Source organism: Vulpes lagopus, chromosome 11 (assembly GCF_018345385.1).
Source record: "Vulpes lagopus strain Blue_001 chromosome 11, ASM1834538v1, whole genome shotgun sequence".
NCBI classification, from domain to species: Eukaryota; Metazoa; Chordata; class Mammalia; order Carnivora; family Canidae; genus Vulpes; species Vulpes lagopus.
This window is the reverse complement of record NC_054834.1, coordinates 68,938,243-68,956,575: the sequence shown is the minus strand read 5'-3', so window position 1 is coordinate 68,956,575 and position 18,333 is coordinate 68,938,243. Positions and strand designations below refer to the sequence as shown.

Below are 18,333 nucleotides of genomic sequence, written 5' to 3'. Positions count from 1 at the left end.
CAGCAACTCACACACGCCCCACACGCTCCAAACGTCTCACTCAGCGCCCACACCTTCTGTCCCTACCAAAACCACACACACCACAGGTCCACCGTCGGGGACATCCTTCCGGACCACCACAGCCTTCCCCAGCCCGTCAAGCCCCGAGACCACCATCTACTCCCACGCGTCTGCCTCCACCACGTCCTCGGTGACCAGCACCTCCCATCTAGTCATCAGCCCAACACACCAACCGACCCCTTCTCCCCACTCCACTGCCAGACACACTGGAACCCTACCCTCATCTCCCCACAGCCCCGGCACAGGCACACAGCCCACGCACACAAAACCCCCATTGACGCGGACCACCGCCACCCCTACCTCGGTCAGCACAGTCAACACCTCCACCTCCCCACGGTCACATCCAACATCACCTATCCACCAGGAGGCTTCTTCCGCCCATCCCACCACCATCTCCAACCACGCTCCGAGGACAGTGACCACGACCTCCTGGACTCGCTCAGCAGCGACCAGCAAGCCGCACACTGCCCACACCTCTCACGCTGCATCCTCGCCTGCTGTCCCCACCAGCACAGTCCACACCACAGGTCCCCCTACCGGGACATCCTTCCGGACTACCACCGCCTTCCACAGCCCTTCCCGCCCCGAGACCACCCTCTCCACTCAAACGTCTGCCTCCAGCACGTCCTCGGTGACCCCCACCTCCCATCTCGTCATCAGTCCAACACAACACCCGACACCCTCTCCCCATTCCACTACCAGACACACTGGAACCCCATCCTCATCTCCCCACAGCCCCGGCACAGGCACACAGCCCACGCACACCACACCCCTACTGACACGGACCACTGCCACCCCTACCTCAGTCAGCACAGCCAGAACCTCCACGTCCCGACAGTCGTATCCATCAGCACCCATCCACCAGGAGGTATCTTCCGTCCATACCTCCGCCTTCCCCAGCCCATCGCACCCTGGGACCACCCTCTCCATGCACACGTCTGCCTCCACCACAGCTTCGGTTACCCCTACCTCCCATCTGGTCATCAACCCAACATATGAACCCACACCGTCTCTCTACTCCACTGCCAGACACACGCTCACGTCCACCTCCACCATGTCCTCTGTGTCCCGCACCTCCCACATCTTCATCAGCCCAACACAGCAGCCCATGCCTTCTCCCATTTCCACTGCCACACACACTGGATCCTCTACTCCATCTCCATTCTTCTCCAGCTCAAGTTCAATCTCCCACACTCTGACTTCTTCAAGCTCTCCAAGCACATCAATTACTGCCTCTGTTTCTTCCATTGTTTATTCTTCAGGTGCCTCCATCCCCATGTTGTCCTCCAGGTCCTCTCCTTCCCCCCATACTCTTCTCCCCTCTACTCTGCCCACTAAGCCTCTTCCCCATGTGAGTCCTAGCTCAGTGTCCAGCACCATCATTCCTCCTTCCTCAACCAAGACCACACCCAGCACCCCCTTCTCCCACAATCTCTCTTCCCATTCTACTACTTTACAGTCTACATCCCTCACCACTCGAAACCCCACATCTGGTATCTTTTCATCCACCGTGGGAATTACTTCTCCCACCACTAATCTCACCACTGGACCAACTACTATCAGTAGGCTGCCGACCACTGTCATCCTGACCACCCCAACCTCTGGCCATGGGAGTTCAACCCTGCCTAATATAGGATCCCCATCTACTGTGGGACCCTCTGTCTCCTCTCTGGTGACATCTCCATCCAGCTCTACAGGTAAGCGATTTATCTCTTTAGTCCACCTTGCTTCCTTTGTGCTAGCGTCACTCAGCTCAGCCTCCTCCATCTGTTGACCCCCACCTTCACTGTCCTCTCACACTGCCCGCTGACTTCCAGGCCATGCTCTTGCCTCTCAGCCAACGTGCACACTACTGACAGGGGCTTCGTATTCATTGTACAGCAATCTCCTTTCTTCTCCGTAACACTTTCACTTCTTTTGAGGTCAGCAGGCAGCTCAGCCTCCCCTCATTCCTCTGGCAGGTTCTGGTTGCAGGAGACCAGTCGCCCATGCCAAAGGGCTGGTGTTGGGCCACAAGGGGAGGGGCCCAACAGTGGCCCCACAGCCCTCAGAAAACCCTTGATTTAAGGGACTCCCAGGGTATCCAGCTTTCAGCAGCAACACCCAAAATGAGAGACCGTCAGCCTTTGTTCCTATGCAGAGCTGTGAGATCTGAGGTCAGCAGGGCTGGGACAAGGCGAAATTGCCTGGGCTGGGGGCCCGAGTGCAGGGCTAGGAGCCCAGGGGAGACCCCTCTACAGGCAGGAAGGGATACTCGCCTCATGTAAACAATTGTGCAGCTTGCAATCTGCTCTCTCTATACTCAACTGAGTCGCATTCATCCCCACGTCACATGTCCTGTCCTCAGGGTCAGGTCTGGGTCAGTCCCCCTCCATGCCCAGGGGCTGGCTTCTGACCACACCTATCTTGGCTCCCAGGGGTCTGCGATGTGAAGGAACTTGAGGAGGAGGTCACGTACCGAGGGTGCACAGCCAATGTGACAGTGACCCGCTGTGAGGGTTCCTGTCCTGCCTCAGCCAGGTGAGTGCTGTCCCAAGCAGCCTCCAAACAGGGCTGGGACCAGAGCTTAGAGCTGACCCCATCCCAGAGCAAGTTCCTGGCCCCAGTGAGATAGGATGAAAGGCAGGTACCCTCAGCAGCTCCCAATGTCCATGGCACCTGCCTAAGGCTGACTGCCTGACAGCCGGGGAGGTCAGCAGGGGCCAAGAGTGCTGGGGCCTGCCCGAGGGTCCCGCCTATTAACTCAAACTCGGTCCACATCCTTCTCTCTGGAGTGGTCCAGCAGCCATGGGAGCACTCTGGGGGCAGTGGCCCTGACCCACACTCCTGGCTCTGGCTTCTTTGCAGCTTCAACATCTACACGAACCAAGTGGACACCCACTGTAGCTGCTGCCACCCCGTCAGCTCCTACCAGAAGCAGTTTGTGCTGCCCTGCTCAGACCCTGAAGTGCTGGGACAGCAGTTGGTATTAACACTACAGATGTTCAGCAGCTGTGCATGTAGTCCACAGCACTGTGGGGTCTAGGGGAAACAGCCCCCCAGGTGTGAGGACAAAGCACCCCTCCCAACACCAGCCCCACTACCCCTCCTGACACTGGCTTCCTGTGCTCAGCAGCCCCTCACCTTCCATAAGGCACAACGTCAAAAAGCCCCCACACACAGCTTACCAGGGCACTTGCCAGGAAGGGGCTACAGACCCTGACTAAGCCAAGCAGGTGGCAATAAAATGGTGCCTCCTAGCCACACCGGTCGATTGTCCACACAGCCTCTCAGACTTTGAAGGTGGCTACCCATCCCTGCCAGAACCAGCCCCCGGAAACAGCCTGAGCAACAGGTGCCTGGGAGGGGGCAACGGGAAAGGCCACTCTAGCAGGAGGCCTGAAAAGAGGGGACACATGTCCCACGAGATGCAAGGCATCTGAGCAAGGGATGAGCAGAGAAGAGGCACAGGGCAGCAGTAAAGGTGACAGCGGGGCGAGGATACTACAACCTGGGAAGGGAAGGGAGGGGAGGATGCAAGCACCAGCCAGTATAAGCACCTGCCCACCAACCAAGCTCACCCTGGGGAGGGGCATCACACATGCCATGCAAGACCAACACACTGTGAACAGATAACAAATAAACTAGCATTGGCCAACGCATAGGGGCTGGCCTGTGAGCTCTGTGTTGTCTCCCTATACCCTGGGCATCTATGAGTTCCCAAACCCACACCTACACAGAGTAGTAGGTACAGGGCTCTGAGCATGGGCCTCTGCAATGGCACCAGCACAGAAACTGTGACTCCCTCCAGTTGCCTTCCTGAGACCCACACTGCAATAAACGGCTGCCTGTGCCCCTTGCCACTCCACAGGGCTCCCCCAGGGCATGTCTCTGAGGAGCCCAGTCCTTGCTAACAAAGCAGGGGAATGCACAGACCCTGGCTCTCCCTGGGCCCCTTAGGTGCCAACAACAGATGTTTTTGTTTAGGACAAGTCTGCCAGCAACACCCTCACCCATATAGCACATCCTCCCACCAACAGAACAGAGGCCCTGGCTCAGACCTGCCCCTGCCCCAGCCAGGCGGCTTGTGTCTGTGACACAGCCAACACAGTGACAAACGAGAGCCAAGAACAGGAACAGCATACAGAAGCTGGGCTCTAGCTCACCCTTGGCATGGCTCTCTGATCCCTAGCCACACACAGAGGCCCTCCTGTGGGACACAAGGTCCCACACACCCCAGGAAAGAGTAGCTCACCCTGCAGAACCTGCTTTGCCACCTACACTTGACCCTCTGATCAAACAAAGGAAGGCCAAGGTGACTATGATTATGGTCTACTCTCTGGGGTGCAGGGATGAGTGAGACTAGCTACACATCCTCTAGACCCAGCAGCAACCCCCAGCTGCTGCACTGTAAACCAAAGGCCTCAGACACTCAGGTGGCACAAACCAACACCCCTTTAAGACCACAGTGCTGGGAAAGACAGAATTCAATCCGACATCCGTGCTCTCATCAGTGGTCACATAAACACCAATATTTCCAACTTCTGTATTTTGAACCCTGCCCCAGAGACTCATCCAGTGGACGCTGCAGCCAGACCATGTGCACTGTGCTCACACACCCAGGGCCCTGCAGGCGGCATCCAGACCACTCATGGACACACTGCGCCAGCCATGGGCCTTGTCACACATCTGCCGCACCTGGCATTACCCACTACAATAGTCAAACGGCCTAGTTAAGATCTTGCCCCATGACAGACAAGCTGCTGCTGCTTCTCTCAGAGAATCTGAGAACTATCAGCAATAAAGCAGTAGCATTTTGATACCATTTCAAAAAAAAAAAAAAAAAAAACCTGTATTTTCATTCAAACTTGTCATTTCCCTTTACTTGGGAGATTAAGTACAGAACTGTCTTGATCTCTATGAACATCGACCCTGGGCCCATGCTCCCTTCTTCTGGCCCCACTGTAGTCCAAGTTCAGCCTCTCGTTCTTGAACACACACTAGTATGCCCACTCCAACCCGAAAGGGATCTGGTTTGGAGAAGCAAGGCTGAGAGACGCCTGTACACAGGGCTGTTTATTTGCAGCACAGCAATGAAGACAAATGACACAGATGAAGAAAAATGCAAGACACAGGAGCCTGATCCTCCATCCTCGTGGATCAAAACTGTTCTGACAGCAATTCACACAACCTCTGAGAGACGGTCTCTTTACTCGTGCGCAGCGTGAGTCGGTACATCTGAAACAGAACACGGCAGGTCAGTGGCCACATGCGGGCTCGTGCACCCTCAGCAGAGTGCTCTGGGACAGCAGATGGCCCCTCGGGCTCCCCTGCTCAGCAATTCCCTGGAGGCACCCACGTTTTTACAAAGACTTAGGCAAACACGTATACTTTCAAGCACCTAAAATACAAAAAGTTTAACAATTAACAAGTGGCAGCAACACATGGAGCATGCTGCAGATGGGGCACAGAACTCTGGAAAACTGGCAGTGCCCAGACCAGAGGATCCTGCAGCTCATCCCAAGTAAAGGAAAGACAGCTGCACAGAGGCACACGGCAGCTCTACTCAGAATGGTCCCACACTGGTAGAGCCCAGGTGCCCATCCATAGGACTAGGTAAGCCCACGGGGACCCAAAGGGCACACACACACACACAGCTACAGGGCTGAGTACTGGAGGGCAGGGCCAGGCTGGCCTAACAGCAGCCCCACAGTGGCGGTCTCCACAAGAGGTTGAGAATGATGGAGCGCAGACCTCAGGGAATTTTCTGGGGTGACAGAAATGGTCTATGTACCAGCAGGGTGATGGAGGTTACACGGGTGTATACATCTATGGGAACTCCTCAGATGACTCCACTTAGAACACACATGACACCACAACAAGCACACAACTTGGGTGTATATAACAATTTCCTCAAGAAGTCTGACCTGGGCTTGCAGATTTGGTTCCAAACGCAGTAAGCATCCAATTTGGGTGGTTTTGGTGTGTATGATACCAGCTCCCACGAAATTTGCAGGATTAGGATCTACGTCTTCAAGGAGTGCAGAACCAAACCCAATGATCTGTGCAATAGACAGGCATGCAGGGCAGTGAGACTGGGGACCATGGAGGGACAATAACACAACCGACCAACCTCCAGAGACCAGGAAGCACCCCAATCCTGGGAATGCCCATCAATAGGCCTTACCTTGGCTTTGGTGATTTCTGTGTCCATCGGATGCTTTGCTTTGAAAATGTTCTGCACTTCCTGTTGGGGACTGTGAGGTATAATCAGGGGTCACCACCTCGAGCCTGGTCAGTATGGGAGGACCGAGCCCTGCCCTGTGCCCCATGGTCCCGCACTCACCTGCTCAGCTGCTTCCAACGCTGAAAGAAATCCTGAGAAGCCATTTCTGTGGGCTGGAAAAATTTGTTGAGTGTGATAGGCAGCTTAACGGACACATTCTGAAAGGTTCCCCCATACCTACGGGTAAGATGGAGACGCAGTGAGCAGGGCACAAGGGCAGCTGGAAATCCTAACACTCAACTAGACAACTAAACCCCTAATGTGCCAATCAGCAGGGCACAGGGAATGTCTGCTGCTATGGTCCGGGTGTGGGGGGATGAAATGTTCTGGAAGGGTGGCACAGCCTCTATATGCACATCCAGGGGTGCTGCTCCAGCCAGACACCACTAGGCCCATCAGACTAGGTCAAGGATGGGCCTCAGGCAGGATGGCCCAGCTAAGCCTTCCACATCTCCTCACTTTTCCTCACAGCCCATTTCCTACAACTCCAAGTTGGTTTAAATTGTATGGGATTTTTCCTTTTTGCTATGAAGAGAAACTAAAAAAAGCATTTGCCTACAAAATGAAACAAAAATTTGCATGTCTATTTCCCTAAATTCTACAAAGTACGGTCTTCAGTTCTCTGTGTTTTTAATGTTTGAAAACATGCTGTTCCAAAACTTGAACTGTACAAACACCCTACAGAAATCAGTTATTCACATACATTTTGTCCTACTCACTGACAAATGACAGCCAGGAACGGAGTAGTAATACAAAATCCATTTTTTTTTAAATAATCAAAACACAGGGCACTGGGGTGGCGTGGGGTGGCTCAGCTGGTGTCCAACTCTTGATTTCACTCAGGCTGTGATCTTGGGGTGCTGGGATCAACCTCGCATCAGGCTCTGCACTTAGCTGGGAGTCTGCTTGAGATTCTTTCTGCCCACCGTCCCCCCCTCTTCCTTCTCTAAAATAAAGAAGTCTTTTTAAAACAACCAAAATGGGGACACTCAGTGGTTGAATGTCTGTCTGCCTTCGGCTCAGGTCGTGATCCTAGGGTCCCAGGATCGAGTCCCGCATTGGGCTCCCCGCAGGGAGCCTGCTTTTCCCTCTGCCTATGTCTCTGCCTCTCTCTCTCTCTCTCTCTCTCCCACTCTCTCTCATGAAAGGGCACAGGACCTCAGAAACCGCGCCGTCTCACAGTGGCCTCCCAGGACCCTGCACACACCTTCTACATGCTGTGCACCTAACACTGCAGTGTGCATGGTGGGTGCTGCCACTCATCTGGGTTACCCACTTAGCCCTCACAACAACCTCCAAAGGAAGGATGTGGAGACTCGCCTAGGACGAAGGACTCCCAAGGACGTGGCTCTGTGCAAGCATGACCCAACAGCCCCAAGCTCCAAGCCAAAGCAGGCTGGTCATTCAACTCACTGGCCCATGAGCTCCTTACCTGAACTGGATGTTGAGGACTGGTGCCTCCGTGAAGTCAGACACACACTCTATGTTCACAACCTGTTGCACCTGGGCTCCACCATCCACAGTCGGGTCCACGGGCTTGGTCTGCAAGCTCAGATGTGTATGTGTCAAGGAGGCCATGTTGGCATGTCAACACTGGAGAATTATGCCCAAGCCAAGTAAGCCCCGGAATGTTATAGAAGGCGGTCTGTAAGAGAGCTCATGCTCCTCATCTTGGAAGAAATCATTAATACAGTTGATCCTACACACGTTATTTTTAATGACTGATTGGAAACACTTGCCTTTAACAATCTATGTTCAACATTTACCTTAAAATAAAAACACAGACCTGGCCTGTGGCAAACAGGTTGCTGCTTCAATCACTTCCTTGGCGGCGGGTGGGGGGGGCGGGCAGTATCCTTGTCAGGTGAGCTGGGGCATTCGCATGCCTCACTCTGGTTGACCCATCCTTGGAAAAAGATCTGGATACCGGAGCTGGCATCAGCCGGTCCTACTCTAACCACGTTTCTGGTACTTATGGGGACAAGGCTGCAACCTGAACACAGCCGCTGAAGACCAGCACAGCATAGCACAGGTGTGAGGCCCTGGGGCCAGGCAGCCACAGCCCACACTCACTCTGCTGTCAGCAGCCGCTCTCTCAGGAAGACTCCCGGAGGAGACCAGAGCTCAGAGGGGCTTAAACATCATGTGACAGGAGAATGAAAAAAGGGAAAACAAAAGTGAGTCTGTGGAACCAAACAGTCCGGCAGCAGATGCCTGCATGCCAGCTTCCCACATGCTACCAGCAGCTCCCTCGAAATGAGAGACAGTGGCTCAAGGCTGCCACAGCCCCAGAACACCTGGCTCTCCTGATAAAGAACAACTTCCTCAAAACCCTCCACTAAATCCCAAATGCCCATCTGCCAGGGGACACAGAAGAGATGAAACCAAGGATATTCGTCTGAAGGTCGTCTGAACAGATCAGTGTTGGAGTGAAATTTAAGAACTGCGTGGAGGTCTTATTTCCATAAAATATAAACATCCGACCTAGAAGGGAAACCACGATTCACAATGTTTCACACACATCCTGAACATTGACAGTGAAAACCACAAGAGTCACTGTTATCCAAACTCCAGGGGAGAGCCAGGGTCACGGGTGGACAGGGAATCATGGTGCCCCCTGCTGGGAGAACACCAGCTCTCCATCTAAGATGTGGCCTTTCTTGGGAGAGCGCCCTGACTGGGACCAGTGACCTGGGAGTTTGAAAGGAGGCCTGGCCAGCCTGCCTCCCCAATACCAATGCCCCTGGTCAGCACGGCTGGACCTTCTGAGCTCAGAATGGAAAGTAAACTTCAAATACCCCACTGAGGACAAACTGCAGCTCCACCCCCTGTCCCTGAATGCAGGGGGCAGTCACAGCCCAGAAGACGGACACCTCACCACCCATTCCCAGCACAGAGTTCCCAGGAGGTTTCTGTTAGTACATACAATGTCCCTAAAACATCCCTGGAAGGCAGAGGCACTCTTTCTCTCCTGCTATTCACACCTGCTCTTGTTCCTACACGGAAACCTGCGTCCTCAAAAGGCTCAGAGACGACATCCAAGAGGGAAGCAGATAGTCCTTGGTCCTCAAGCCCTCCCAGCAGCACCCCTACAGTCAGTGGACAGTTTTCTTGGGGGGACACTCAAAAGTGCTTTTTTTTTTTAATTTGGTAAAATACATGTAACATAAAATGTACCATCTTCACCATCTCTAAGCCCACAGCTCAGGCGCACTACACACATTCAGACTGTTGTGCAGCGTTCCCACTGTTCATCTCCAGGACTGTCCATCATCCCTAACAGAGACTCTGTCCCCCTGAGACATCAACCCCTATCTCTCCCGCAACCCTGACCACTGTTCACTTTCTGCCACCAGAGACAATGACCACATCCCTCCCCTGGCCCTGTGACCATCTACTCTCTGTCCCCAGGAAACACTGACTCTCATCCCTCCCCTGGTCCCTGTGACCACCGTCAACTCTTTTTCTCCAGTAGACATTAACCCTATCCCCTCCGGCCCAGTGGCCACTGCCCACTTTCTGTCCCCAGGAGACACTGACCCCATCCCTCCCCCGGCCCTTTGACCACTGTCCACTCTGTCCCTGTGAATCTGGAGACTCTAGGGACCTGTGTGGTGGAATTCTGCAGGATATGTCCCCTGGTGTCTGGCCTGTGTCACTCAGCAGCACGTCCCCCAGGTCCACCCATGCTGTGGTAGGTGTCAGCGCATCCCTCCTTGTTCAGGCTGAGTGACCATCTAGCATGTGGATGGCCAGATTTATCCCCTTGTCCACTGATGGACACTTGGGTGGCTCCCATGTATCAGCTGCCGTGAACATGGGTGTAGAGCTTCCACTCCAGTTCCTGCTCTTGACTCTGGATAAATACCTACAAGGGGAATTGCTGGATCATATGGTCATTCCATTCTCGATTTTCAGAGGAACCTCCACATTGTCTTCCAGAGCAGCTGCACCAGGTTCCCTCCCCGCCGACTGGACAGTGAATGAGGGTCCACCCTCCACATCCTCCCACACAGGTTTTTGCATTCTGCTGACAGTAGCTGTCCTGTGGACTCGAGGAGGATCCTCATGTCAGCTTTGATCTGTGCGTCCCTGATGGGGAGTGACATCGGGCATCTCCCCGAGCCCATTGGTCAGCACTATGTCTTCTCTGGAGAAATGTCTGCTCCGGTCCTCTGCCCATCTTTAAACCAGACTTTTTTTTTAATTATTGAAATTTAGGACTTTTCTGTGTACTCTGGAAACTGAACCTTTATCAGATGCGTGACATGCACATATTTTCTGCTTATAGTTTCTGATTGAAGATTTTCATTAAGTAATTAAAGCACATACCCAAATTCTGCCGGAATTCAGACTTCAGTCCAATTTGAAGCAGCTGATTTTCAAACAGCACACCGTTATTTTTACAGACGAACCTGGGAGGAAGGGACAGCATGTAAGTCCCTCAGAGCCACCCAATGAAAATATAAAGATTTTTTTTAAGATTTTATTTATTTATTTTGCGAGAGACAGAGATAGCAACAGAGAACACAAAATAGGAGAGGAAGAAGCAGGCTTCCCACTGAACAGGGAGCCCGATGCGGGGCTTGATCCCAGGACCCTGAGACTATGACCTGAGCTGAAGGCAGACATTTCACCCACTGAGCCACCCAGATGCCCCAAAAATATAAAGATTTGCTTTGAAAAAGAGTGTAACAAACAAAAAAGCCAGAAAAGGCTCTATGGGACTCAAAGTAATGGTAAAGTAGAAAAGTATTCTAGACAACACCAGTTAAAGTACCCACTAGAGACCTGGGATGTGGTCACACAGGACAGGGCAGGACAGAGCTCTGCCCTCCACAAGGGCTGGCTTCTCCATGACTCAAGCATGCACACCAGGGCCAACACACACTCTCAGGCCAGACCTGATGCAGGGCGCTGGCCGCAGATCTGGGGGTAACCACTAGCAGAGCAGCCAGGCCACCTCAAGCAATGCCCACCCCCCAATGCAGGGTTAGTGTCTGCATCCCACAGAGGCCCAGGGTTTGACTCCCTACGTGGTATCTACACTACACAGAATCAGGGAAATATAAAATAACGTGTATTCTAGTTTTGCTTAAATTTATCTCATATGTTACATATATATCTTAAAGTGTCCTGGCCTCCTCTACCATAAATCACGATTACATGGTGAATCGAGACCAAAAGGGGCGAGGTGCAGCACAGTCACTGAGGCAGCAGGAGCCAGCCCTGCCTTCTGGACACCTGTTCTGGGGGCTCCCTAGTCTGCACATGGAGGAGGAGGCACGGTCCACAGTGGGCAGTGGGGTGGGCAGGCAGGAAGGGCACTGCCATGTGGAGCCCTCTATGATATCCAGGGACAGTGAGAAACAGATGCTCCATGGCAGCAGCCCCCATACCCTGAAATCTCTGAGTCCAACTGTGCTGTTCGCCTGGAGAAGCTCAGAGCCTGCACTCCCTGCCCTCACCCTGTTTTGTACAGAGGAGCCTGCAGGTACCCTACAGAGAGTTCAGGTGCCGCTGTTGTGTATGCACCCCCACCAGTGTGGAACACCCTTGCAGTCCCCCTCATGTGGAGAAAGCCGCAGCAGAAATGGCTGGGCCTGGTCCACCTCGGCATCCACCCCACAGAGCTGTGTTCCCCTTGGTCTCCGCAGCTGCCCTTCCACCTCATCCAGCACCCTTATCTCAATACAATCGGCTCTCTGCCCAGCTCAAGCTGCTCAAGCTGCACATGAAGCCTCATAGAAAAAGTGCCTTCCACTCAGCACACACAACCATTTTCCACAATTACACCTGAGCTGTGTGATCTCAAGGGGACAAACACAAGTGACCAGACAACAGGGCTCTAGGTCCACACACCCACAGGGCCACTGCTCCGCCCATACTTACCCCTCACCCTAATGCAGACCCAGGGAGGGGCCAGCCCGCTGCACCCCACCCCCACATGCAAGGCCCTGCGGTGGTGGACATGGCCAGGCTGGTTTGGAGCAAACCAGTTTAAGCTGACATTTGTCAAGGGAGTGGCAAGGGCATTGACCTCTGACCGCTAGGTGATAGATGTAGCTTAACAACCAATACATAGTTGGATGGTGGGTTTTGAAGGACGGCCTCAGCCACAGCCTAACCCTGTGGGGTGAGAGGCTCCTGATGCCCGCCTACAAAGGCCTTCCCACACCCTGAGCTGTGCTACCTGCACCTCCACCCACACCCTGCCCACAGCAGCTAAGACATGGACAAGCTCCCTTTAGACAGCAGCCAGGGCTCCAGCTGCAGCAACTGCCCCCACGCCTCCTGCCCCCTCATACTCTGTGCAGACCTGCACACACACGAGGACCCCAAACACCAGGTGAAGTCCCTGCCCTGGACCACTGCCCAAAACAATACACCCAGCTTAGAGCAGACACTCTCCCCAGGACACTCACTGCTTCAGCACCGAAGGCCTCACAACCTGGGGTCTGCGGTGCTTTTCAATGTCCAACTCAGCCAAAGATGGTAACTGACTCCATCCAAACCTGCCTCTCTCCTCCTCATCTTCAACAAACAACAGGAAGCAAGAATAAGCAGACCCTATGAGCCCCCAAGAGAGGAAAACTGCAAAAGCACCAGAATCCTGGGGCCGTGGCCATGACACCCCAGGACAAAGGCTCCTGTCCATCTGGCTGGCCTGCCCCCACCTCCTGGCCAGATTTAAGACCAGCAGAGACACAAGGGACAGAGAACAGACAGGAAAAAGGTACGGAACCACACCACAAAAAAAGTAGGAAATAAAACATGCCAGGAAGAACAATGTGGCATCTGGCATCCTGAAGACAGAGAAGAGGAGCCAAGTGGAGGACTCACGGAAGACAGGACATCTCGCTGAAGCCAGACGAGACGCAGGGAAGGCAGGGCTGCTAGAGGAGAAGATCGAACACACCTCACCTCAGGACAGACTGGGATACATACAGTGGGAGGGTGCAACAGAGGAGTGTGTCTGAACACAAAGGGAAGGTCGGACACCCACCAGGCACACAGCACACACAGGGGGGTTGTGGCTGGAGCTGGGGGTGCAGGCCAGACAATGGCTGTAGGGCACCAGGGGCACAGCTGTGGAGGTACACACGCTCATGGCCAGCCCCTGTGGTCTTTTTTTTTTTTTTTTTAACCTGATCTTCTTGAGAAAGTTGCTACCTTTCTCGAGTGAGAACTGACAGTTCCTGAAGGTGCAGGGCTTGTCCGAGAGCAAACCTGCCTAGCATGGCTAGCGCCCTGAGCTCTGCCAGGAAGGGGCCTGGACAAGAAGGACCGAGGCCCCCTCCAACCAGCTGGTGCTAACTGTGGGCCCAGGGCAGGGGTCAGAGGCCGAGAGGGTCCCTGTCTTGAGGATATGAGAGACAAACTACCTGGCAAAGTTGTCTTCAGAGCCGGGAGCCAGCGGTGCAACCGCAGAGGGTGAGTCTGAGAACACATCCACAAGCAGCCCGCCAGAGGAAGGTGGGGGGCCCACAGGGGCAGGTGGTGTGGCCCCCAGACCCAAGAGGTCTGCGGATGGAGAAGGTGTGGACTGGAAAAGAGGGAAAAAGAGGGTCAGTGGGGAACCTTTGGGCACACCATCGCCTGCACCCCCCACCCACAGCTCCCACCAGGCTGCTCTGGGCAAGTGTCCAGCACAGGAGGGGTGACTGCACCCCAAAGTCAAGCCTGAAGTCAGAGCTGGAGGATCAGTCACAATCTCACACAACTAGAAAAACAGTCAACCTTCTTTTACGAAGATTATTTAAATGGGAAAAAAGTTCTGAAAACGCTTTTGCCACGAAAGAGATCAAAAAGAAGACCCCACATGCCACTGTCAACCTTCCCAAGCAGAAGTCAGCGTGAGAGATGAAGTCAGCAAGGAACTCAGGGCACACTCTTGGTTTAACTGTAGGTCTTACTGAGTCACAGATAAAAACCCTATAGAACATACATTAAAAAAAAAAACAAAAAAACCAATTGCTTCTGATACCAAGCAAAAGACAAAGCAAACAAACCACTGAGGGACCACGCCCCCCACTAAGCACTCACCCAGATGACACATACATTCTGACCCTGCATCTGAGAGGCCGCAGGGCTCTGGTTACTGCTGCAGCAGTGCTGCCATAAGAACCAGGGATGAGCAGCTCAGCCCTCATCTTGAATGACTTTTGAGTGTTCCACTGAGTGTTCACGAAGATACAAGTTAGTTTGGAATTATCCGAGACTCCATCCTGATGCCATTTTACACTGCTGCATGAATATTTGGCTGGGTTTTCATGTACATTCATCTTTCCAGGAACGCAGCTACCCTACGAGCTGAAGGAGGCCTTTCCTCCTTCCCTTTCTTTCCTCAGCACGTGGGCACCCACCCTGGGCACTGGTCAGTCACACCCATGGGCAAGGCCTCTGCCTACCACCTGCTCCCAGTGTGGCCATACTAACCAGTTACATATGAAAATCAATATTAATATAAATAACTGCTCATTCCTTTTTCAAATTTAGTTAGTACATTGAATTTCCAAAAAATTATATGTGTCACTATGCAATACCATGTAAAAACTCCACTCCAAGGTAAAGGAGGTATTACAAAACATATGCTCTGCAAAGAGGGTGTGGGTCTGACGGGGCTGAGGACCCTCCTCTGTGTGATGGCCCCTCCTTCCCTCCTTCCCTCCTTCCCTGAGGCTAGAAGGGGAGGGAGGTGTGCAGTGCACCAAGACCAGCCCTGCAGGGGCTGCTGGCAGAGAAGAGGGGCTGGGCTCCTCAGGAAGGGGAGTGGCACTAATCACCTGGGCCCCAGGAGAAGGGACAGGGGCCACAGAGGAGCTGTCAAGAGACAGAATATGAGAAATTTCTGCAACATCAGTATGGGTCTAGATGGGACCTCTAAAGGTGGCTCCTGGCCCTCGCTACACCTATGACAGTACTCCTGATGGCACAGCTACTCACCACACTGTCATTGTTGGAGTCTAACTATCTGAGGGGCATTATGAATTATGCAAGGAAGGTGTCTGTCATAGCTGACAGACCTGCAGCCTAAATGGGGATTATTTCCCCTCTGCCACCTATTCCAAGATCTTTACCACTTGTTCCTGAATAATGGTTCAAATGTTTGTTTAAAATTTATTTTTTTTTAAGATTTTATTTATTTATTCATAAGAGACACAGAGAGAGAGAGGCAGAGACAAAGGCAGAGGGAGAAGCAGGCTCCCTACGGGGAGCCCAATATGGGGCTCAATCCCTGGACCCTAGGACCACAACCCGAGCCAAAGTCAGACACTCAACCACTGAGCCACCCAGGCACCACTAAAATTTATTTATTTGAGAGAAAGAGAAGGAAAGAGAGTCTCAAGCAGACTCTGAGCCAAGGGCAGAGCCCAATGCAGACCTCAGTCCCAGGACCCTGAGATCGAGACCTGAGCTGAAGCCAAGAGTCAGAAGCTTCACCAACTGAGCCACCCAGGCACCCTGCGGCTCAAATGTTTTTGTTTTTGTTTTTTAAGATTTTATTTATTTGAAAGAGAGAAAGAAAGAGAAAGAGAGAGCATGGGTACACATGAGCAGAGGGAGGGGCAGAGGGAGAGGGAGAAGCAGGCTCCTAGCTGTGTTGTGAGCCTGAGAAGGTGGAGCTCAATCCCAGGGCTGTAGGACCCCAGGACCACAACCTGAGCCACAGTCAGGCACCCCCACACTTCTTAAAGTATGAAAATATTTTGTCCAGGGGCACCTGAGTGGCTCAGTCGCTTAAGTGTCCAACGCCTGATTCTGGCTCAGGTCATGATATCTGGGTTCTGAGATCAAGCCCCACATCAGGCTCTGCACTCAGCGGGGCGTCTGCTTAGAATTCTCTCCCTCTGCCCCTCGCCACACCCACATGCATGCAAGTGCCCTTGCTTGCTCACTCTCTCTAAAAAATTTAAAAACTTTTAAGAAGAAAAAAAAATCTTTTGCTCAGTTAAGTCAAATATGCACCCCAAAAGTTATAAGAGTTTTACAAAAGCAAGGCTGTTCTGTTGGGAGGACCCACCTGGACAAGCACTCCCTTTCTAGATCCCCTGTGCAGGTCTGCCCCAAGGCAGGAGTGCTGAGATCCACTGCCTCTTTGCTGCCTCCTCCTCCTTCCAGGACTCAGGGAGACCCTGCCCAGGGAGTCTAGTCTGCCTGGCACCCATCCACACAAGTTACTCCTCCTCACCTTGACAGCAACAACAGCAGGAATCAGAACAGCAAGGAGAGTCTCGCATGCCCATAGAGTGCATGTTGGCTCCAAGCTCCACTACCAGCCTGAAAACCCCAGGAGGACTGGGAAGTCTCCACATATCCACCAGAAGTGGCCCTGGCGCCATCACAGACACTCACCATGCATATTCACCACACACAGACAAGCAACCAGAAGGCACAGGTGTCAAAGCCCCAGGCCCATGGAAGGTAGACCCAACCCAAGGAGATCATCCTGTTACAAAGAAAACATTCTTCCAGCATAGTCCATGACCCTAAGTAAGACATGCTGACCGATGCTACTCCACAGTAAAACGCACCAGTTTTCCACATAAAATCCAGGTATCTCAATGCCATTTTGAGGCAGGGCCTCCCCTTTGAGGTGGAAGGAAGACTAGAAGAAAGTTTCAGCCAAGAGAGACACCTTTCCCTTTTCTGTCCTGCTTCTCCTGCTCCCTTTGGAGGGGTCTCTGATCCGACCCCCCAGGAATCTGAGCACTGAGGACAAATGAGAACTCATGTTATCATGATACTGTCCACAGCACTGCCATTTCTCAGCTCAGAAGAGGCATCCGCTCAACAACCACAAACACCTACCCACCAGGCACCCCTAACAGTCAAGCAGAAAGCTCAGAGCCTGAAGTTAAAACATTTGCCAAATTAACCTGCAAGAAAACCTCCCTCCTCCGCATTCCCGAGAATGTGCCTTATCAACAACTAGTTAAATCTTACGCCTTCTCAAAGTCAGGCTCACATCCAGCATCAGTAAGGGGCCAATGGATTCCCAAGGGCCACAGCCTGGGTGCAGCTGGGCAAACCAGATGTGGCCTAAGGCCTAGTAGTACGTGTACACCTCTCAGGAAAAATCAAGAACCAAATAAGGAGAAACCAATGACAATTGTCAGAAGTGACATTAAAGCCTATTTCCTGTGCTTACATATGTGTGCTCAGCTGGCAGCTGGAGCTGCTGGAAAGGAGGAGGCTGTGGGGCTGCCTCCCGAGGCAGACAGGCATCGTAGTTTCTCCTGGATGACAGTCCCATCCTGCATTGTATGTGTCCGTCTTCAGATGACACCACTGGCAGTGGAGCCACTGCCCCCAGCACCAAGGGAAGAACCCACCCTGGTGTAGCACAAACACCAGCTCACACACAAGCCCACAGGTGCACTGCCTCCAGACATCAGGCCACTTCACAAATATAATCTATTGACAAAACCCTGGCACTCAGATGACCTTTGGGACCTCCTCACAAACAAGTGTCCATGTGCCCTGGGGCACCCAGAAGGAGGGAAAGGTCAGTCATTGCCTTCAAGACTCAGGTCTACTCTGCGCCCAGGGGACAGGTGCAAAGGCATGGAGTTTAAAAAGCCAGCCCTGTACGTTACCCAGGGACAAAGGGATGATGACCACCTGGAGAAAAAGCATGTATTTATCATTCACCACAAAACCAATTTGTGAAATTCAACTGCCAGAAATCAGGGAGCAGGCATCACGCGGAAACACACCAGAAGATCCAGACTAAAATCACCTCCAGAAAGAAGGCATCGGGGCTCCAGAGACTTCTGTCACCGTGGGGACCCCAAGTCCAGGGCCCAGTGAAGCCTGAACATAGGGTTCATGGCAGGCCCAGTGTCCTAAGCTCGAAGGCCAGACACATGGTCAATAGGGGCACACAAGAAGACCTGGGGACAGGCAAGGAGACCCCACCAAAGAGCACCAGGACTCAGACACAAGCACACGCTTGACAAGCAAACCTCCACAGCCCTGGTCTGTCCACATATGGACACACATCC

At 52.9% G+C, this 18,333-nt stretch overlaps 1 protein-coding gene across 2 annotated transcripts in view; it reads right to left on the bottom strand.

The window, feature by feature from the left end:
• Window positions 1-5,102: 5,102 nt before the first annotated feature.
• AP2A2 (adaptor related protein complex 2 subunit alpha 2) overlaps window positions 5,103-18,333 on the bottom strand; it is a 92,749-nt gene continuing 79,518 nt past the window's right edge. For both annotated transcript variants that reach the window (XM_041773904.1, XM_041773905.1), the window contains exons 15-22: window positions 13,711-13,871; window positions 10,658-10,740; window positions 8,720-8,809; window positions 7,758-7,881; window positions 6,386-6,502; window positions 6,227-6,296; window positions 5,967-6,101; window positions 5,103-5,277 (exon numbers count right to left, since the gene is read on the bottom strand). In XM_041773904.1, coding sequence (XP_041629838.1) covers window positions 5,200-5,277; window positions 5,967-6,101; window positions 6,227-6,296; window positions 6,386-6,502; window positions 7,758-7,881; window positions 8,720-8,809; window positions 10,658-10,740; window positions 13,711-13,871 — 858 coding nt within the window. In that variant the 3' untranslated portion in view covers window positions 5,103-5,199. The remainder of the gene's footprint in view (window positions 5,278-5,966; window positions 6,102-6,226; window positions 6,297-6,385; window positions 6,503-7,757; window positions 7,882-8,719; window positions 8,810-10,657; window positions 10,741-13,710; window positions 13,872-18,333) is intronic.